Raw genomic sequence first — 22,213 nt, 5'->3', positions numbered from 1 at the left:
TGCTCAGACGAATGCTAACAGCTTTTCAAAAAAATATTCATTTTCAGCTTATGTAGGCCTACTGATGCGCGTAGGCCTAGTATCCGGACAGAGCAGGCTTAGACCTATTGCACTTTAACCCTCCTAAACATCATATTCCTACACCTCTATTTAACAGGGTTAGGTCTCATGTTGTATTCGATTTGTAAAATCAATTTCATTTTCAGACAAAGAAGCAAATCTTTTGTACTACGTGCTTACCAATGTTGCCGGATTTTCTATTGCAAATTTTGTTTGAATTTCAATCCATGTCTCCGTAAATAAACACAACAATTTAATTGTGTTTGTTTGAAACAGTAAAGCACGTAGGCCTAAAAGTGGCCCAACTCAATAAACACTTCAAGCGGCCAAACGATCTATCACCCGCGGTATTGGAAACATTGAATCCAAATATCAAGCGTGAGTCCAGCTTACATATAAGAATTTGTTATATACAGTTATTTGGTAAATATCCTGTGGATTTGGTAAAAATCCGTGTGTACTGTGTGAAAAATAGAATATTGATACACGGTTGAAGCCCATGGCCGAATCACTGAAAGTAATAAATTTATTTACGTTGATACCTCGTCAACACTACAGCTTTTCTCCGCTGCATCTGTTTGGCGTGTTTAGTTTAGGCCTACGACTCGCCCATACTACGACTCGATGGTACTGATTTATCGTACTAAATATCCGCTAAATTTTGTAAAGGAAAATGTTTGAAGCCCGCAGCCAAATTAATGGGAGTAATAAATTTATTTGATTTGATTCTCATGACGAGGAGAACGCGCAGCGGATCCGCGGAACGACGATGTAAAGAAACACGTTGATTCATCGATCTTTACAGCTCAACAGTGCTTATAATATTTAGAGCAGTAAATTCTCTGTTGATCGGTAAATTGTACTGATGAAGAAAATGAGTAATTGTTTAAATTACTGTTTGAAGACCACGGCTGAATGTGAAGCTTGCAGCAATAAATTTGTTTATTTATACTTGAATTGACAATCGAAGTGACGAGCAGCCTGCGGTGGATTTTGGGATGACAACTCAGAAAAATATGTCGCCTCATTGAATGGGGCTCAATTTTCGATGTTTACAGCCCGACAGTGCTTTTGTAACGTTGATTTATCAAAATACGCACGGAGTATCTGTAGGCTAGATCACAGTGAGCACAATGAAATTAAACGGATTGTATCGGAAACAGTGGTCAGGTAAAAAAGCCTATGTTCTCTCGACGAAAATAGTGTGGAAAAGGGAAAAAAAGAATAAATCACGTGAATATCAATAGAGTTTTCTGTGGAGATTACGAATTTCATTGCAATTTGACCCGACTAATTACGAGACACTAAGTATCATTTTTCTAGCCTTACACTATCAAATCCACGGTTCTTTTCTTTGACTGGAAATTCTAGTTGTTTGATTTTAAACTAGAATCCCATATGCCTTGATGGTAGTTCTTTTCTATATTTACAGCACTTACCGAAAATGTTGAATCAAGTGGCGCCATCATTTGCTTTGACAAACTGTAATTACATAATTGAGAAGAATAAAGAGTCAACTGCGAGAGTCGTCGTATGGAGACAAATGGGAATCATACGTAGTTATACGATGGAGAGTACATATGCTGGATGTGATATAGGTCCTTACAGGGTATGTATAACCTGAGCAGGCCTGTATTTGAGACTGGCGGCTCAAACGCTTAAATGGAGGTACGAAAATAAGCTTTGAGCATCGATTTAAGAAAGTTCCCTCATCGGTGACACACTTTTGTAAGTTCTCACTCAAATTGTGCTTCCAGCTTACTTTTGCTGGAAAATGTTGCAAAATTCGGAGTGACAGGTGATTTGATGAACTGAAAGAATTTCATCCATTTTCACCCTAATATATGTCGGAAGCCGTGACATTTTACTTCACTCTCATGAAATTCTCGAAGACAGCTGGTGATGGGCCTGCTGAAATATTTTTCGTAAAAAGCGTGGTATTCTTATGTACGCTTAAACTTGTTATGTTATAGGGTTCACACATCAGTACTAAAGAATTGGAAGAGATGGGGCGAAAATTTTGCGATGGTTTACACAAAATGACAATAAGAATGAAACCTACAACGACGAATGGTTCAACTTTACCGATTACTGTTAATATCCCATCAGAATCATCTACTAAAGAATCTACTGAGTATGTTTACCTCCCGAACTTGCTGGCCTCGATAGAATCATCACATTACTAGAAAGATCACTGACTTCTTAACATTACCCTATAATATCACCAAAGGAAGAAATCGTTAGCCTTTATTTTTATTGTAGATATATTAAATAGATAGTAAGCGATATGATATGTGATGATAATTTTAGCCGGCATCAATCTTCTCAGACTCTGGAAGACAATGAAAGTCTTGAAATAATATAACTGTCTATTTTTTCAAACAGGACTGATGTATCATTGTCGGCTGCTGAAACTGCTGCATGCTCCTGCAATCAGAATGAAGAAGAATCAGTTACTGAAGATTCAGAATTAGATGATGATGACGAGGATGATGAAGATTTAGAAGATGATGATGAAGATGAAATAGATGAAGAGGAGGACGATGATGATAATGCATTCTAGAAATGTTCTGTTGATTCTTTGTGTTACCGTATCACAGTAGTGTGTAGGGGTGAAGGGTTTATGTCTATGTCTGTTTGATTTCATATGCACAGACATTATCATTCATAAGTCTTGTCAACTTCGGGATACAAATCTTAAATAGTTCAAGTGAACAACTGAGACAACTGAACTAGCACATGGACTTATTAATCCGTTTTGCCTATAATGAAGGATTTAGGATGAAAAAGTTACGGTATCTTGAATCACTTAGAAATATAGCCATTTACTCAGAATGCCGACCTTTTTTGGGGGCAGAGCAGTAAACAGGTTATCCTCCCTCGTCAGGGATTCAAAACTTATGGCATCACTAGACTAAGCCACTGCACAAAACCCTACCCAACAAGATGATGTCATTATTAGCCAATCATAAATTACGATTTATTTTAGCGCGGGTTATTCCAATAATAATAATAATTATTATTATTCGTGAAATTTGCCTCAGGGATTATACAACTGGATATCTGATAGGTTCACCTGCCCATGTACCTGTGCACCCGGGTGAGTCGGGCAGTCTTGATGATATCAGGTTCGAACCCCTGCGGAGGGAGTATGGAAGCAGCTGCAGCAAGCATTCTAGCTGTTTTCAGCCAGCAATTTCCTGTTGAGAATTATTGCAATAGCTTTTTCCTGCTGATAACCTCATAGGCATGATAATAATTCTTTAAGCATAGAACAATTTTTGAAAATGGTAGCTTTTTTCTGTGTTTCTAGATGACTTCAACGATCCTTCAAACACTCAGCTGCAACGCTATTTTGTTCATTTTGAAATCTATTTTCTGGTGTGTATTCTCAAAGATATCAGAATTGTGGCCTAAAGATCCCAGGGTTTGAAATGAAATAAACATTAGGCTGTTTATCTACACCTTAGGTCTCTGATTCATTGTAGGCATACATTTTACTTTAAAGCATACTTTCTGTAATTTATAGACCAATTCCAAAGATAGTTGTAAAATTTTGAATTTGTGGAGTTTTTTTTTTTAATTTTCGAAGATACATTCAGCAAGAATGAAATAACATCTGTGTAAATTATGGGGATTTGGTACAATTGGCATGCGAGGGATTCGAATCTGCCATCAGGTTCGAATCCCTTCCAAGGGAGGATATGTGCAACACAGAACATCGTTCAGCTAAACAAGAACTTTATATTTTGCGTTTTGAGGTTTCAGTGTTTTTCAGTGGTGTGTCCATTGAGTTCAATTTGCATGATTGAACCTTTTGAGTCTTGTATATAGTTGTAAATCTTTGTCTGATTTTTGAAGTTCTGTCTACATAAGGTGTTTACATCATAGAACAGATTCTATTCAACTATTAAGATTAATTCGAATGAGGAGGCAATTAATCAAGTAAAATATAACAATGCAAAGGAAATTACACGTGGATCATACAACTAAATTGACGGTCCCCCAGATGTCGGGAGGGAAGGGAGAATATGGTTTTGGCTTTACTGCCTCAACGTGAAGTTTGCTTTATTGCAGCAATTGCTCGAATTAGATTTTTATGTTAGGTGTGCTGTGGCATGTAGATGAACCCTGTTTAATTTATAAGTAATTGCAATTGGTTGATTTGCGGCCATATTGAATTCGAAAAATTTATTTTGGCCTATAACTGCGAATGTATTTCATGTAGAGTATTGATGTTATTTAAAATGGGAATGTTTAGATAACATTATATATCTGTTTGATTCTAGGTCATGATGCCAATCAAGATGGCTGACTTGCAGCCATGATCAATTCAAAAGATTGACATTTCGGCCTATTCACTAGAGTGTATTTTTATACAGAGCATTGATATTTCTTATGACGATGTTAAATTACATTATATATCAGGATGAATCTTAGGTCGTTATCCCATCTAAGATGGCTGAATGGTGGCTATATTAGATTCTTAAAATATTTATTTTGGCTTATAACTAGGAATCTATAAATCTATAAATTACACAGCAGTTTTCATCAAAATGCTATGTTGATGCCGGACCTGGGTTTGGAGGTTACTTCCGTGATGCCGAGGGATATTCACATGCATTTGCAAAGCGAACGTAAAACTCTAGTTGGAAATCGAGGACATTGCAAGGGGTCAAATGCGTGATTTCATGCATATGTAGTAAATGAATGATCGCTTTATTGCATAGAATTATAATTGTTTGATTTTTTAAAATTATTTTTAATGTTCATTTGTTTGAAAAGTGCTCATTATTTTTGCCTAAAAGTAAAACTTCCTGCAGTCTTCCCATGTACAACTGATATTGATATATTCGTCTATTATCGAGATTAATTATATATAACTGTATATGTAATTTATTTTAGTTGTAAAGTTACTGTTTTGAAATGATTGATTCTACATTAAATTATATTTTATTCTACAGTGAGTCGGTATATATCTTTATTAATTTTTATTGAGAAAAAAGGAAGGAAAGGAAAAAACATAGCAATATTTATTTTTGTATGTAATGTCCTAGCTCTATTTGATGCTAGCTCTAATGTCACGACGATCTTCCACCACTTGTAAAGGGACTGTTCTCCACCACTACCAGTTCTCTCTCCCTCTCCCTCCCTCCCTCCCTCTCTCTCTCCCTCCCTCCCTCCCTCTCTCCCTCCCCCTCTCCTCGCCAATAAGAGACCGCATATACATAGTACAAATTATGACCGCTAGTTAGCGTCATTCGTAATTAGTCATAAACTTTCAAATTCAAGTATTTCGAAACGTCAACTAAAGTTTCAGCACGGCAGATGACTGGATCGAAGATCTAGAAGCAAAGTTGGTAGAATTATGGTGTGAACGGCCATCTTTATATGATGTCGCTAGCTCATTAAATTCAGACAGAATCAGAAAGATAATGATCTTAAAGAAATAGCTTCTTTTAATAGAAATGTATTTCCCAATAATTCAAAATAGATCAAATTTATTCTCAAAATGCTTATCACGTGACCATCTGAGCCATTGCAGTTGCCAGTAATCGTAACCGGCATAAGCAGGGAAGCAACTGGGAGGATCTCGTATCCCGATAGTCGGGCTCAATTGCTGCGAAGCGGAGCGGAGTCGACATAAGCTGGGCTGCGATCGCGGGTGCTCTCAGTTGCGTCGGTAGGAGTCGTCGCGTTGCTTGTCGACATAAGCCAGCCTTTACTCTCTTTCGTTCCCTCCCTGAACCAAAAACCTTAGACTTATATACTAATATGTACATTCTTTACATTCCTTTACCATGACCTCGCCCACCTCTATCATCACCCTTTTTGGTATATCTTATCCCTGCTACTACCATTCTACTCCCTCCTGGACTACACTAACCATCCCTTAAAAGTCCTTACATTTTAGATATAGTTACTCAATGCTGTTCTTTCTTATCAACATACTCCCTCCTTGTAATTCGAGCCATTTGCCTTCGGTGTGCGCACCAGCACACATCTAGCGTGCGCTATTGTGCACACTGCACACATACACTATCTTTTCCAATACCATACATATAAAACCCTATAACTATTGCTTCTACAGAGGGAACTACGTATTCAGTGAGTACGATTTATGAGTACATGTATGCTGCAGACTACGCCGTTTTTCTCTGTGACATATAGCGACACGAACCTGATCTAGACAGTCCGACTCCTCTGGTGAGTGTTCTGTTTGTTAGAAAGTTCTGTTATTGCCCGCTAATGATGTTGGCAGTGAAGATTTAGAGTGATACTAGAGTGAGACAAGCTACGTGTTTTAACTCAGTAGAAATAAATGCACGAAAGAATCCGAGATTGTTACAAAACCCGAAACCCCCTGCCCTTGGATCTGCCCACGCACAATGCCTCTTCGAAGTCATTTGAATAATAGTTTGTCCACTAAGATTTGGCTGCTGCAAACAACTAGAACTTAATAGCGCCGAATAAAAGACGTCAATCGTTTGACGGTAAGCTTCGCTGCCTCCTAATTAAAATGCTGAAGTCCCACCAACGGACAAATGTGATTACTTGGCCAGGAAACATTGTCATATCTCTTCGTATATGAAAAGCGACGACCATTTTTTGCGAGTTGTGGCCCAACGACCGGTGTAAGGACGGTAGAAACTACGACGACAGCTACTTCGCAACTCAATCTGTGACGTCACACTGCACGAAATAGCCAATCGACTCAAAGACAGTATTTTCGTGAATCTCGAAAAGACTTGAATAATAGTTCATCCACTTAAATTTAGCTGCTGCAAACAACTAGAACTTAATAGCGCCGAATAAAAGTCGTCAATCGTTTGAGTGCGCAGGTTGAATTTGTCGGTGCGCCAGTGTTTGTGCGGTATGACGGGCTATTCGAACTGAAACTGGTACGAGTAAAAATGAGATTTTGTAAAACAAGATAATTCGGGCGATTATCTTTTTACTCATTCGTGACGACAAAAAACATGACAAACACGCACAACGACTTTTAAAACGTGTTATTGTGAATTTTAGAAATAGATTAATGAAAATGGTGAAAAAGTCTACAGCACCTGGTATTCCCAGGCGTTCACCCATCCAAGTACTAACCGGGCCCGACGTTGCTTAACTTCGGTGATCGGACGAGAACCGGTGCTTTCAACGTGGTATGGCCGTAGACAACAAAACGAAAAAATGTACCGCTTTTGAATATCTCATTAGATCGTATTAGTCTATTTTTCATATTTCATAAGTCATATTTGCGGCACAAACCTTCTAAGCTTCACCGCCTCCTAATTAAAACGCTTTACTCCCACCAACTTACAAATTGCGATAACTTGACCAGGAATCATTGTCATATATCTTCGTATATGAAAAGCGACGACCATTTTTTGCGAGTTGTGGCCAAAAGACCGGTGTAAGGACGGTAGAAACTACGACGACAGCTACTTAGCAACTCAATCTGTGACGTCACAACTGCGCGAAATAGCAAATCGACTCAAAGACAGTATTTTCGTGAATCTCCAAAGCGATTTGAATAATAGTTCGTCCACTTAAATTTGGCTACTGCAAACAACTAGAACTTTATAGCGCCGAATAAAAGTCGTCAATCGTTTGACGGTTATAGAGTGCGTTAGGTCGAATTTGTCGGTGTGCTAGTATTTGTGCGTTATGACTGGCTATTCGAACTGAAACTGGTATGAGTAAATATGAGATTTTGTGAGCGAAAACCGTGGAGGGAAATTCGGGCGATTATCTTTTCACTCATTCGTGACGACGAAAAACATGACAAACACGCACAACGGCTTTTGAAACGTGTTATTGTGAATTTTTGAAAAAGATTAATGAAAATGGTGAAAAAGTCTACAGCACCCGGTATTCCCAGGCGGTCACCCATCCAAGTACTAACCGGGCCCGACGTTGCTTAACTTCGGTGATCGGACGAGAACCGGTGCTTTCAACGTGGTATGGCCGTCGACAACAAAATTCAAAAATGTACCGCTTTTGAATATCTCATTAGATCGTATTAGTCTATTTTTCATATTTCATAAGTCATATTCGCGGCACAAACCTTCTAAGCTTCACCGCCTCCTAATTAAAACGCTTTACTCCCACCAACGTACAAATTGCGATAACTTGACCAGGAATCATTGTCATATATCTTCGTATATGAAATGCGACGACCATTTTTGGGAGTTGTGGCCAAAAGACCGGTGTAAGGACGGTAGAAACTACGACGACAGCTACTTAGCAACTCAATGTGTGACGTCACAACTGCACGAAATAGCCAATCGACTCAAAGACAGTATTTTCGTAAATCTCCAAAGCGATTTGAATAATAGTTCGTCCACTTAAATTTGGCTACTGCAAACAACTAGAACTTTATAGCGCCGAATAAAAGTCGTCAATCGTTTGACGGTTATAGAGTGCGTTAGGTCGAATTTGTCGGTGCGCTAGTGTTTGTGCGTTATGACTGGCTATTCGAACTGAAACTGGTATGAGTAAAAATGAGATTTTGTGAGCGAAAACCGTGGAGGGAAATTCGGGCGATTATCTCTTCACTCATTCGTGAAGACGAAAAACATGACAAGCACGCACAACGACTTCTGAAACGTGTTATTGTGAATTTTTGAAATAGATTAATGAAAATGGTGAAAAAGTCTACACCACCCGGTATTCCCAGGCGGTCACCCATCCAAGTACTAACCGGGCCCGACGTTCCTTAACTTCGGTGATCGGACGAGAACCGTTGCTTTCAACGTGGTATGGCCGTAGACAACAAAATTCAAAAATGTACCACTTTTGAATATCTCATTAGATCGTATTAGTCTATTTTTCATATTTCATAAGTCATATTTGCGGCACAAACCTAAGCTTCGCCGCCTCCTAATTAAAACGCTTTACTCCCACCAACGTACAAATTGCGATAACTTGACCAGGAATCATTGTCATATATCTTCGTATATGAATAGCGACGACCATTTTTTGCGAGTTGTGGCCCAACGACCGGTGTAAGGACGGTAGAAACTACGACGACAGCTACTTAGCAACTCAATCTGTGACGTCACAACTGCACGAAATAACCAATCGACTCAAAGACAGTATTTTCGTGAATCTCCAAAGCGATTTGAATTATAGTTCGTCCACTTAAATTTGGCTACTGCAAACAACTAGAACTTTATAGCGCCGAATAAAAGTCGTCAATCGTTTGACGGTAGAGTGCGTTAGGTCAAATTTATCGGTGCGCCAGTGTTTGTGCGTTATGACTGGCTATTCGAACTGAAACTGGTATGAGTAAAAATGAGATTTTATGAGCGAAAACCGTGGAGGGAAATTCGGGCGATTATCTTTTCACTCATTCGTGATGACGAAAAACATGACAAACACGCACAACGGCTTTTGAAACGTGTTATTGTGAATTTTTGAAATAGATTAATGAAAATGGTGAAAAAGTCTACAGCACCCGGTATTCCCAGGCGGACACCCATCCAGGTACTAACCGGGCCCGACGTTGCTTAACTTCGGTGATCGGACGAGAACCGGTGCTTTCAACGTGGTATGGCCGTAGACAACAAAACTCAAAAATGTACCGCTTTTGAATATCTCATTAGATCGTATTAGTCTATTTTTCATATTTCATAAGTCATATTTGCGGCACAAACCTTCTAAGCTTCACCGCCTCCTAATTAAAACGCTTTACTCCCACCAACGTACAAATTGCGATAGCTTGACCAGGAATCATTGTCATATGTCTTCGTATATGAATAGCGACGACCATTTTTTGCGAGTTGTGGCCCAACGACCGGTGAAAGGACGGTAGAAACTACGACGACAGCTACTTAGCAACTCAATCTGTGACGTCACATCTGCACGAAATAGCCAATCGACTCAAAGACAGTATTTTCGTGAATCTCCAAAGCGATTTGAATAATAGTTCGTCCACTTAAATTTGGCTACTGCAAACAACTAGAACTTTATAGCGCCGAATAAAAGTCGTCAATCGTTTGACGGTTATAGAGTGCGTTAGGTCGAATTTGTCGATGCGCTAGTGTTTGTGCGTTATGACTGGCTATTCGAACTGAAACTGGTATGAGTAAAAATGAGATTTTGTGAGCGAAAACCGTGGAGGGAAATTCGGGCGATTATCTTTTCACTCATTCGTGACGACGAAAAACATGACAAACACGCACAACGGCTTTTGAAACGTGTTATTGTGAATTTTTGAAAAAGATTAATGAAAATGGTGAAAAAGTCTACAGCACCCGGTATTCCCAGGCGGTCACCCATCCAAGTACTAACCGGGCCCGACGTTGCTTAACTTCGGTGATCGGACGAGAACCGGTGCTTTCAACGTTGTATGAGCGTAGACAACAAAACTCAAAAATGTACCGCTTTTGAATATCTCATTAGATCGTATTAGTCTATTTTTCATATTTCATAAGTCATATTTGCGGCACAAACCTAAGCTTCGCCGCCTCCTAATTAAAACGCTTTACTCCCACCAACGTACAAATTGCGATAACTTGACCAGGAATCATTGTCATATATCTTCGTATATAAATAGCGACGACCATTTTTTGCGAGTTGTGGCCCAACGACCAGTGCAAGGACGGTAGAAACTACGACGACAGCTACTTGGCAACTCAATCTGTGACGTCACAACTGCACGAAATAGCCAATCGACTCAAAGACAGTATTTTCGTGAATCTCCAAAGCGATTTGAATTATAGTTCGTCCACTTAAATTTGGCTACTGCAAACAACTAGAACTTTATAGCGCCGAATAAAAGTCGTCAATCGTTTGACGGTAGAGTGCGTTAGGTCAAATTTATCGATGCGCCAGTGTTTGTGCGTTATGACTGGCTATTCGAACTGAAACTGGTATGAGTAAAAATGAGATTTTATGAGCGAAAACCGTGGAGGGAAATTCGGGCGATTATCTTTTCACTCATTCGTGATGACGAAAAACATGACAAACACGCACAACGGCTTTTGAAACGTGTTATTGTGAATTTTTGAAATAGATTAATGAAAATGGTGAAAAAGTCTACAGCACCCGGTATTCCCAGGCGGACACCCATCCAGGTACTAACCGGGCCCGACGTTGCTTAACTTCGGTGATCGGACGAGAACCGGTGCTTTCAACGTGGTATGGCCGTAGACAACAAAACTAAAAAATGTACCGCTTTTGAATATCTCATTAGATCGTATTAGTCTATTTTTCATATTTCATAAGTCATATTTGCGGCACAAACCTTCTAAGCTTCACCGCCTCCTAATTAAAACGCTTTACTCCCACCAACGTACAAATTGCGATAGCTTGACCAGGAATCATTGTCATATATCTTCGTATATGAATAGCGACGACCATTTTTTTGCGAGTTGTGGCCCAACGACCGGTGAAAGGACGGTAGAAACTACGACGACAGCTACTTAGCAACTCAATCTGTGACGTCACATCTGCACGAAATAGCCAATCGACTCAAAGACAGTATTTTCGTGAATCTCCAAAGCGATTTGAATAATAGTTCGTCCACTTAAATTTGGCTACTGCAAACAACTAGAACTTTATAGCGCCGAATAAAAGTCGTCAATCGTTTGACGGTTATAGAGTGCGTTAGGTCGAATTTGTCGATGCGCTAGTGTTTGTGCGTTATGACTGGCTATTCGAACTGAAACTGGTATGAGTAAAAATGAGATTTTGTGAGCGAAAACCGTGGAGGGAAATTCGGGCGATTATCTTTTCACTCATTCGTGACGACGAAAAACATGACAAACACGCACAACGGCTTTTGAAACGTGTTATTGTGAATTTTTGAAAAAGATTAATGAAAATGGTGAAAAAGTCTACAGCACCCGGTATTCCCAGGCGGTCACCCATCCAAGTACTAACCGGGCCCGACGTTGCTTAACTTCGGTGATCGGACGAGAACCGGTGCTTTCAACGTTGTATGAGCGTAGACAACAAAACTCAAAAATGTACCGCTTTTGAATATCTCATTAGATCGTATTAGTCTATTTTTCATATTTCATAAGTCATATTTGCGGCACAAACCTAAGCTTCGCCGCCTCCTAATTAAAACGCTTTACTCCCACCAACGTACAAATTGCGATAACTTGACCAGGAATCATTGTCATATATCTTCGTATATGAATAGCGACGACCATTTTTTGCGAGTTGTGGCCCAACGACCGGTGTAAGGACGGTAGAAACTACGACGACAGCTACTTAGCAACTCAATCTGTGACGTCACAACTGCACGAAATAGCCAATCGACTCAAAGACAGTATTTTCGTGAATCTCCAAAGCGATTTGAATAATAGTTCGTCCACTTAAATTTGGCTACTGCAAACAACTAGAACTATATAGCGCCGAATAAAAGTCGTCAATCGTTTGACGGTAGAATGCGTTAGGTCGAATTTGTCGGTGCGCCAGTGTTTGTGCGTTATGAATGGCTATTCGAACTGAGCTGGTATGAGTAAAAATGAGATTTTGTGAGCGAAAACCGTGGAGGGAAATTCGGGCGATTATCTTTTCACTCATTCGTGTTGACGAAAAACATGACAAGCACGCACAACAGCTTTTGAAACGTGTTATTGTGAATTTTTGAAATAGATGAATGAAAATGGTGAAAAATTCTACAGCACCCGGTATTCCCATGCGGTCACCCAACTAACCGGGCCCGACGTTGGTTAACTACGGTGATTGGACGAGAACCGGTGCTTTCAACGTGGTATGGCCGTAGACAAAAAAACTCAAAAATGTACCGCTTTTGAATATCTGATTAGATCGTATTAGTCTGTTTTTATATTTCATAAGTCATATTTGCGGAACAAACCTTCTAAGCTTCACCGCCTCCTAATTAAAACGCTTTACTCCCACCAACGTACAAATTGCGATAACTTGACCTGGAATCATTGTCATATATCTTCGTATATGAATAGCGACGACCATTTTTTGCGAGTTGTGGCCCAACGACCGGTGTAAGGACGGTAGAAACTACGACGACAGCTACTTAGCAACTCAATCTGTGACGTCACAACTGCACGAAATAGCCAATCGACTCAAAGACAGTATTTTCGTGAATCTCCAAAGCGATTTGAATAATAGTTCGTCCACTTAAATTTGGCTACTGCAAACAACTAGAACTTTATAGCGCCGAATAAAAGTCGTCAATCGTTTGACGGTTATAGAGTGCGTTAGGTCGAATTTGTCGGTGCGCTAGTGTTTGTGCGTTATGACTGGCTATTCGAACTGAAACTGGTATGAGTAAAAATGAGATTTTGTGAGCGAAAACCGTGGAGGGAAATTCGGGCGATTATCTCTTCACTCATTCGTGAAGACGAAAAACATGACAAGCACGCACAACGACTTCTGAAACGTGTTATTGTGAATTTTTGAAATAGATTAATGAAAATGGTGAAAAAGTCTACACCACCCGGTATTCCCAGGCGGTCACCCATCCAAGTACTAACCGGGCCCGACGTTCCTTAACTTCGGCGATCGGACGAGAACCGTTGCTTTCAACGTGGTATGGCCGTAGACAACAAAATTCAAAAATTTACCACTTTTGAATATCTCATTAGATCGTATTAGTCTATTTTTCATATTTCATAAGTCATATTTGCGGCACAAACCTTCTAAGCTTCACCGCCTCCTAATTAAAACGCTTTACTCCCACCAACGTACAAATTGCGATAACTTGACCAGGAATCATTGTCATATATCTTCGTATATAAATAGCGACGACCATTTTTTGCGAGTTGTGGCCCAACGACCAGTGCAAGGACGGTAGAAACTACGACGACAGCTACTTGGCAACTCAATCTGTGACGTCACAACTGCACGAAATAGCCAATCGACTCAAAGACAGTATTTTCGTGAATCTCCAAAGCGATTTGAATTATAGTTCGTCCACTTACATTTGGCTACTGCCAACAACTAGAACTTTATAGCGCCGAATAAAAGTCGTCAATCGTTTGACGGTAGAGTGCGTTAGGTCAAATTTATCGGTGCGCCAGTGTTTGTGCGTTATGACTGGCTATTCGAACTGAAACTGGTATGAGTAAAAATGAGATTTTATGAGCGAAAACCGTGGAGGGAAATTCGGGCGATTATCTTTTCACTCATTCGTGATGACGAAAAACATGACAAACACGCACAACGGCTTTTGAAACGTGTTATTGTGAATTTTTGAAATAGATTAATGAAAATGGTGAAAAAGTCTACAGCACCCGGTATTCCCAGGCGGACACCCATCCAGGTACTAACCGGGCCCGACGTTGCTTAACTTCGGTGATCGGACGAGAACCGGTGCTTTCAACGTGGTATGGCCGTAGACAACAAAACTAAAAAATGTACCGCTTTTGAATATCTCATTAGATCGTATTAGTCTATTTTTCATATTTCATAAGTCATATTTGCGGCACAAACCTTCTAAGCTTCACCGCCTCCTAATTAAAACGCTTTACTCCCACCAACGTACAAATTGCGATAACTTGACCAGGAATCATTGTCATATATCTTCGTATATGAAAAGCGACGACCATTTTTTGCGAGTTGTGGCCCAACGACCGGTGTAAGGACGGTCGAAACTACGACGACAGCTACTTAGCAACTCAATCTGTGACGTCACAACTGCACGAAATAGCCAATCGACTCAAAGACAGTATTTTCGTGAATCTCCAATGCGATTTGAATAATAGTTCGTCCACTTAAATTTGGCTTCTGCAAACAACTAGAACTTTATAGCGCCGAATAAAAGTCGTCAATCGTTTGACGGTAGAATGCGTTAGGTCGAATTTGTCGGTGCGCCAGTATTTGTGCGTTATGACTGGCTATTCGAACTGAAACTGGTATGAGTAAAAATGAGATTTTGTGAGCGAAAACCGTGGAGGGAAATTCGGGCGATTATCTTTTCACTCATTCGTGACGACGAAAAACATGACAAACACGCACAACGGCTTTTGAAACGTGTTATTGTGAATTTTTGAAAAAGATTAATGAAAATGGTGAAAAAGTCTACAGCATCCGGTATTCCCAGGCGGTCACCCATCCAAGTACTAACCGGGCCCGACGTTGCTTAACTCCGGTGATCGGACGAGAACCGGTGCTTTCAACGTGGTATGGCCGTAGACAATAAAACTCAAAAATGTACCGCTTTTGAATATCTCATTAGATCGTATAAGTCTATTTTTCATATTTCATAAGTCATATTTGCGGCACAAACCTTCTAAGCTTCACCGCCTCCTAATTAAAACGCTTTACTCGCACCAACGTACAAATTGCGATAACTTGACCAGGAATCATTGTCATATATCTTCGTATATGAAAAGCGACGACCATTTTTGCGAGTTGTGGCCCAACGACCGGTGTAAGGACGGTAGAAACTACGACGACAGCTACTTAGCAACTCAATCTGTGACGTCACAACTGCACGAAATAGCCAATCGACTCAAAGACAGTATTTTCGAGAATCTCCAAAGCGATTTGAATAATAGTTCGTCAACTTAAATTTGGCTACTGCAAACAACTACAACTTTATAGCGCCGAATAAAAGTCGTCAATCGTTTGACGGTAGAGTGCGTTAGGTCGAATTTGTCGGTGCGCCAGTGTTTGTGCGTTATGACTGGCTATTCGAACTGAAACTGGTATGAGTAACTAGGGGTCCAGCGACACCATGCCCACTTGGGAAATGGTTTCAAATGCTCAACAATCTAACAATTTCAATATTCAACGCCCCCTGGTGACCATTTACAAAAACCAACGACCTTGAAACTCACCACAATCATAGAACATGTCAGCAGCTACGATTTTGTAATTGATTGTGATAACAAAATATGCCTCGTTACCAATTTAATATGGAAATACTAAGTCATTCTACTATTCAACGCCCCCTGGTGACCATATTCAAAACCCAATGACCTCGAACCTCACCACAATCATAGAACATGTCATGAACTACAACTTTGCAATTGATCATGGTAACAAAGTATGCCTAGGTACCAATATAATAAGGAAATACTAAGTTATTCTACTATTCAACGCCCCCTGGTGACCATATAGAAAAACTAATGTCCTTAAAACTCACAACAATCATAGATGATGTCATGAGCTACAACTTTCCAATTGATTGTGGTTACAAAATATGCATAGGAGTAATAGGGGTAATGGGATTTCAGGCCAAAGGTCGAACGGTCGAGCTCATTAAAAAACAAAACATTAAAAGTAATTAAAAACTATAATATATTTTCATAACCGTGTGTATTTTATATTAAAAACTAAATATTTATTCTAAGATATCAATAATCTAAAAAGCATATTGTATTAAATCAATTGGTCGCGAATTTATTTTTCATTTTCTACTCGCTAGAAAAAGTGTGAGTAAAGTGTGAGTGAAATAATTCATATTTTAACAGATTTCGAGTAAAAATATAAGTAAAATAAATGGATAACTAAAAGAATATAAAAGTGTGAGTAAAGTGTGAGTGAAATAGTTTATATTTTAAACATATTTCAATATTTATATTTGTATGAGTTAGATTTTTAAACATTAAAGTGTGAGTAAAGTGTGAGTGAAATAATTCATATTTAAAACATTGAATATTTATATTTATATGTGTTGGATTCATTTTAATAAAAGTTTTGTAATTAAAATGAAGACAGAAGAAGAAGAACCCAACTTTAAAATCGAAATCAATGAAACCAATAAATCATTTTCACAGTTTTACATTAAAAATTATATTTCAGCAACAAATTTAGTGTCCGCAAGACATTATAAAATCGATAATATTACTATGATTAATCAAATATTATCAAATGAAACATATTTAATTATTGAACTAGTAGATACTTTTGATAATGGCGTTAAAAATCCTAAATTGTTCAATACAGTTTTTAATTTTAAAGGAACTTTAGATGAAAACATAATTAATATTCTTAAAACTCCTTTCAATGAAAGAAATGATGATATAATACTTTCAAAAGATTACAATGATTTGATTGACTTAAGAATTGAAAGAAGACAATTATATTATTTCAATTTTGATAATAAACAAATTATCTATAATGAGAATTCATCAAATATTGGTATTCAATGTGAATTAGATAATGAAAAATCATTTAAAGATATTGCAGTTCAATGTAATTTAGATGATGAATTTAGAAAATTCAATCCTAATGAAAAAGTGCATTGTTATTGCGGAGGTAAATATTTAAAATCACATAAATCAAAGCATTATGAAACAATTAAACATAAAAACTGGTGTAAAGAGTAACTATTCTACATTATAATTATTGAATTGAGTTAAAAGATTTAAATATCTAATAGACTGTTAAAATGATAAATTGTTTGACAGTTGAAATGTTAAATTGTTTGACAGTTGAAATGTTAAATTGTTTGACAGTTGAAATGTTAAATTGTTTGACAGTTGAAATGTTAAATTGTTTGACAGTTGAAATGATAAATTGTTTGACAGTTGAAATGATAAATTGTTTGACAGTTGAAATGATAAATTGTTTGACAGTTGAAATGATAAATTGTTTGACAGTTGAAATGATAAATTGTTTGACAGTTGAAATGATAAATTGTTTGACAGTTGAAATGATAAATTGTTTGACAGTTGAAATGATAAATTGTTTGACAGTTGAAATGTTAAATTGTTTGACAGTTGAAATGATAAATTGTTTGACAGTTGAAATGATAAATTGTTTGACAGTTGAAATGATAAATTGTTTGACAGTTGAAATGATAAATTGTTTGACTGTTGAAATGTTAAATTGTTATTCGATTTGAAACATATAAAAGTTAAATATTTCTAAAATATCAAATATTTATCAATTTAATAATTTTTTTCTTAAATAAATGGATGGTTTCATTCCAACTGGGAAAAGTGATTTGAAACATTATTTAGTTGCTGGAGGTTTAATATTAGCAGCATTATATTTTTACTATGAGAATATTTCAAAAGATTTGATGAATGAAAATAATAAATTGAGTAAAAAATTAAAGAAGTTAAATGAAAACAATCACAGAAATAGAAAGAATAAAAAAGTTAATTTAGAAAATGATTTAGAGGATTAAAACAGCATCTTTCAATTTCATATATTTTGACTATAAAAATGAGTGAAAATATATTAAACTTATTACATCTAATATATAAAAATCAACAGAATATTAAATCAATTATTATGCTTACAGGTTTATTTTCATTCTCAGTTTATAGTATAAAACAGTTGTTAGAATTCTATGATTGCTGTAAAATTAGATACACTGAATTAATAGAAAATATGAATTATATTTCAGATAGATTGAATAATATTAAATGCTGTGAAATATGCAATAAAAGATATAGAAATTTAAAGAGTTTAAAAACTCATAAATATATTCATGAACTTGATGAAAAATTATATGAATCAAAATAAGAAATCGACTGTTAAATTAGCTGAAAATATAAAATATATTAGTTGAAATGTATGAAAATGAGTAAATTATATTTATGTTAAAAAAGGAAGGTTGAGGTATCAATGTATCAAATACGTATCAAATATGTATTAATGGTATTAAATACCATTAATACGTATTGATGGTATTAAATACGTATTAATGGTATTAAATACATATTATGCTTTATTTCTGAAAATGAAGTAACAGAAGTAATTTATGTTTTAATTCATTCAAGTATGATATTTTAAATTCTTTACATTTGACTAGGATAATACAAGAGTGATATTAGTTAGTTGGCTTATTCAATAAGAGAAACAATGAAATAATACAAGAGTGATACTAACAGTTAAAGTTATTGAATTTCTTGTTAAATCTATTTGAATTCTAGTCAATTCTTGTTAACCAATAGCGCGAATAGAAATCAAATAGATTTGAATAAAAAAACAATAAGTTACTTTATCTAATACTAACTTATTTAAATTATTGTTTTTTTATTCAAATCTATTTGATTTCTATTCGCGCTATTGGTTAACAAGAATTCAAATAGATTTAACAAGAAATTCAATAACTTTAACTGTTAGTATCACTCTTGTATTATTTCATTGTTTCTCTTATTGAATAAGCCAACTAACTAATATCACTCTTGTATTATCCTAGTCAAATGTAAAGAATTTAAAATATCATACTTGAATGAATTAAAACATAAATTACTTCTGTTACTTCATTTTCAGAAATAAAGCATAATATGTATTTAATACCATTAATACGTATTTAATACCATCAATACGTATTAATGGTATTTAATACCATTAATACGTATTTGATACGTATTTGATACATTGATACCTCAACCTTCCTTTTTTAACATAAATATAATTTACTCATTTTCATACATTTCAACTAATATATTTTATATTTTCAGCTAATTTAACAGTCGATTTCTTATTTTGATTCATATAATTTTTCATCAAGTTCATGAATATATTTATGAGTTTTTAAACTCTTTAAATTTTTATATCTTTTATTGCATATTTCACAGCATTTAATATTATTCAATCTATCTGAAATATAATTCATATTTTCTATTAATTCAGTGTATCTAATTTTACAGCAATCATAGAATTCTAACAACTGTTTTATACTATAAACTGAGAATGAAAATAAACCTGTAAGCATAATAATTGATTTAATATTCTGTTGATTTTTATATATTAGATGTAATAAGTTTAATATATTTTCACTCATTTTTATAGTCAAAATATATGAAATTGAAAGATGCTGTTTTAATCCTCTAAATCATTTTCTAAATTAACTTTTTTATTCTTTCTATTTCTGTGATTGTTTCCATTTAACTTCTTTAATTTTTTACTCAATTTATTATTTTCATTCATCAAATCTTTTGAAATATTCTCATAGTAAAAATATAATGCTGCTAATATTAAACCTCCAGCAACTAAATAATGTTTCAAATCACTTTTCCCAGTTGGAATGAAACCATCCATTTATTTAAGAAAAAAATTATTAAATTGATAAATATTTGATATTTTAGAAATATTTAACTTTTATATGTTTCAAATCGAATAACAATTTAACATTTCAACAGTCAAACAATTTATCATTTCAACTGTCAAACAATTTATCATTTCAACTGTCAAACAATTTATCATTTCAACTGTCAAACAATTTATCATTTCAACTGTCAAACAATTTAACATTTCAACTGTCAAACAATTTATCATTTCAACTGTCAAACAATTTATCATTTCAACTGTCAAACAATTTATCATTTCAACTGTCAAACAATTTATCATTTCAACTGTCAAACAATTTATCATTTCAACTGTCAAACAATTTATCATTTCAACTGTCAAACAATTTATCATTTCAACTGTCAAACAATTTATCATTTCAACTGTCAAACAATTTAACATTTCAACTGTCAAACAATTTAACATTTCAACTGTCAAACAATTTAACATTTCAACTGTCAAACAATTTAACATTTCAACTGGCAAACAATTTATCATTTTAACAGTCTATTAGATATTTAAATCTTTTAACTCAATTCAATAATTATAATGTAGAATTGTTACTCTTCACACCAGTTTTTATGTTTAATTGTTTCATAATGCTTTGATTTATGTGATTTTAAATATTTACCTCCGCAATAACAATGCACTTTTTCATTAGGATTGAATTTTCTAAATTCATCATCTAAATTACATTGAACTGCAATATCTTTAAATGATTTTTCATTATCTAATTCACATTGAATTCCAATATTTGATGAATTCTCATTATAGATAATTTGTTTATTATCAAAATTGAAATAATATAATTGTCTTCTTTCAATTCTTAAGTCAATCAAATCATTGTAATCTTTTGAAAGTATTATATCATCATTTCTTTCATTGAAAGGAGTTTTAAGAATATTAATTATGTTTTCATCTAAAGTTCCTTTAAAATTAAAAACTGTATTGAACAATTTAGGATTTTTAACGCCATTATCAAAAGTATCTACTAGTTCAATAATTAAATATGTTTCATTTGATAATATTTGATTAATCATAGTAATATTATCGATTTTATAATGTCTTGCGGACACTAAATTTGTTGCTGAAATATAATTTTTAATGTAAAACTGTGAAAATGATTTATTGGTTTCATTGATTTCGATTTTAAAGTTGGGTTCTTCTTCTTCTGTCTTCATTTTAATAACAAAACTTTTATTAAAATGAATCCAACACATATAAATATAAATATTCAATGTTTTAAATATGAATTATTTCACTCACACTTTACTCACACTTTAATGTTTAAAAATCTAACTCATACAAATATAAATATTGAAATATGTTTAAAATATAAACTATTTCACTCACACTTTACTCACACTTTTATATTCTTTTAGTTATCCATTTATTTTACTTATATTTTTACTCGAAATCTGTTAAAATATGAATTATTTCACTCACACTTTACTCACACTTTTTCTAGAAAATGAAAAATAAATTCGCGACCAATTGATTTAATACAATATGCTTTTTAGATTATTGATATCTTAGAATAAATATTTAGTTTTTAATATAAAATACACACGGTTATGAAAATATATTATAGTTTTTAATTACTTTTAATGTTTTGTTTTTTAATGAGCTCAACCGTTCGACCTTTGACCTGAAAGCCCATTACCCCTATTACTCATAGGTACAAATATAATAAAGAAATGCTAAGATATTGTATTATTCAACGCCCCCTGGTGGCCATATACGAAATCCAATTACCTTGAAACTCACCACAATCATAGAACACGTTATGAGCTACAACTTTCTAATTGATTGTGGTAGCAAAATACGCTTAGGTATCAATATAATGTGGAAAAACTTTTTCCCACTTACGAATGAGTACTGGTGACACCAAGATGGCCGCCAATTGCGTCATAATTGGCTGATGAAAAATACCTGTCTGAGGTATAAAACATCCCTTTCCAAAGAATACCCATCACAAATTGCAATGAGAAATGGTAAACCAGTAGGAAGCTACAGGACTCAGAATTCGGGCAAAAATTAACATTTTTGGGCACTAAAAAGGTCATAGGACGGCCATCTTGAGTCTGACCGACCCAATTTTTGTTTCGTTGATGGGCCCTGGGGGGGATTCATATATATCCGAAAGATCAAGGTAATTGATCGAAGCGTCTTCAAAATTTCCCTC

General features: G+C 35.5%; 1 protein-coding gene, 10 non-coding genes and 1 pseudogene across 12 annotated transcripts in view; 1 reads left to right on the top strand and 11 right to left on the bottom strand.

Annotated features, from left to right (window-relative positions):
• Nucleotides 1-4,996, top strand: part of LOC141905206 (cytosolic carboxypeptidase 1-like) — a 39,481-nt gene extending 34,485 nt beyond the window's left edge. For both annotated transcript variants that reach the window (XM_074794011.1, XM_074794010.1), the window contains 3 exons: nt 1,493-1,669; nt 2,034-2,194; nt 2,446-4,996. In XM_074794011.1, coding sequence (XP_074650112.1) covers nt 1,493-1,669; nt 2,034-2,194; nt 2,446-2,623 — 516 coding nt within the window. In that variant the 3' untranslated portion in view covers nt 2,624-4,996. The remainder of the gene's footprint in view (nt 1-1,492; nt 1,670-2,033; nt 2,195-2,445) is intronic.
• Nucleotides 4,997-7,115: 2,119 nt separating this feature from the next.
• LOC141906578 (5S ribosomal RNA) lies at nt 7,116-7,234 on the bottom strand. Its single transcript, XR_012619376.1, has one exon. It is a non-coding gene; the product is annotated as a 5S ribosomal RNA (ribosomal RNA).
• Nucleotides 7,235-7,914: 680 nt separating this feature from the next.
• On the bottom strand, nt 7,915-8,033 carry LOC141906577 (5S ribosomal RNA). Its single transcript, XR_012619375.1, has one exon. It is a non-coding gene; the product is annotated as a 5S ribosomal RNA (ribosomal RNA).
• Nucleotides 8,034-8,712: 679 nt separating this feature from the next.
• On the bottom strand, nt 8,713-8,831 carry LOC141906553 (5S ribosomal RNA). The gene has a single exon (XR_012619354.1). It is a non-coding gene; the product is annotated as a 5S ribosomal RNA (ribosomal RNA).
• Nucleotides 8,832-9,505: 674 nt separating this feature from the next.
• On the bottom strand, nt 9,506-9,624 carry LOC141906572 (5S ribosomal RNA). The gene has a single exon (XR_012619370.1). It is a non-coding gene; the product is annotated as a 5S ribosomal RNA (ribosomal RNA).
• Nucleotides 9,625-10,304: 680 nt separating this feature from the next.
• On the bottom strand, nt 10,305-10,423 carry LOC141906552 (5S ribosomal RNA). Its single transcript, XR_012619353.1, has one exon. It is a non-coding gene; the product is annotated as a 5S ribosomal RNA (ribosomal RNA).
• Nucleotides 10,424-11,097: 674 nt separating this feature from the next.
• Nucleotides 11,098-11,216, bottom strand: LOC141906561 (5S ribosomal RNA). Its single transcript, XR_012619359.1, has one exon. It is a non-coding gene; the product is annotated as a 5S ribosomal RNA (ribosomal RNA).
• Nucleotides 11,217-11,897: 681 nt separating this feature from the next.
• Nucleotides 11,898-12,016, bottom strand: LOC141906551 (5S ribosomal RNA). The gene has a single exon (XR_012619352.1). It is a non-coding gene; the product is annotated as a 5S ribosomal RNA (ribosomal RNA).
• Nucleotides 12,017-12,689: 673 nt separating this feature from the next.
• Nucleotides 12,690-12,801, bottom strand: LOC141906557 (5S ribosomal RNA; annotated as a pseudogene).
• Nucleotides 12,802-13,480: 679 nt separating this feature from the next.
• On the bottom strand, nt 13,481-13,599 carry LOC141906554 (5S ribosomal RNA). The gene has a single exon (XR_012619355.1). It is a non-coding gene; the product is annotated as a 5S ribosomal RNA (ribosomal RNA).
• Nucleotides 13,600-14,276: 677 nt separating this feature from the next.
• On the bottom strand, nt 14,277-14,395 carry LOC141906548 (5S ribosomal RNA). The gene has a single exon (XR_012619350.1). It is a non-coding gene; the product is annotated as a 5S ribosomal RNA (ribosomal RNA).
• Nucleotides 14,396-15,072: 677 nt separating this feature from the next.
• LOC141906550 (5S ribosomal RNA) lies at nt 15,073-15,191 on the bottom strand. Its single transcript, XR_012619351.1, has one exon. It is a non-coding gene; the product is annotated as a 5S ribosomal RNA (ribosomal RNA).
• Nucleotides 15,192-22,213: the final 7,022 nt, after the last annotated feature.

The sequence above is a fragment of the Tubulanus polymorphus genome, chromosome 5 (genome assembly GCF_964204645.1).
Source record: "Tubulanus polymorphus chromosome 5, tnTubPoly1.2, whole genome shotgun sequence".
Classification (NCBI taxonomy): Eukaryota; Metazoa; Nemertea; class Palaeonemertea; order Tubulaniformes; family Tubulanidae; genus Tubulanus; species Tubulanus polymorphus.
Note: the sequence above shows the minus strand (reverse complement) of the source record. Positions and strands in the feature narration are given on the sequence as shown.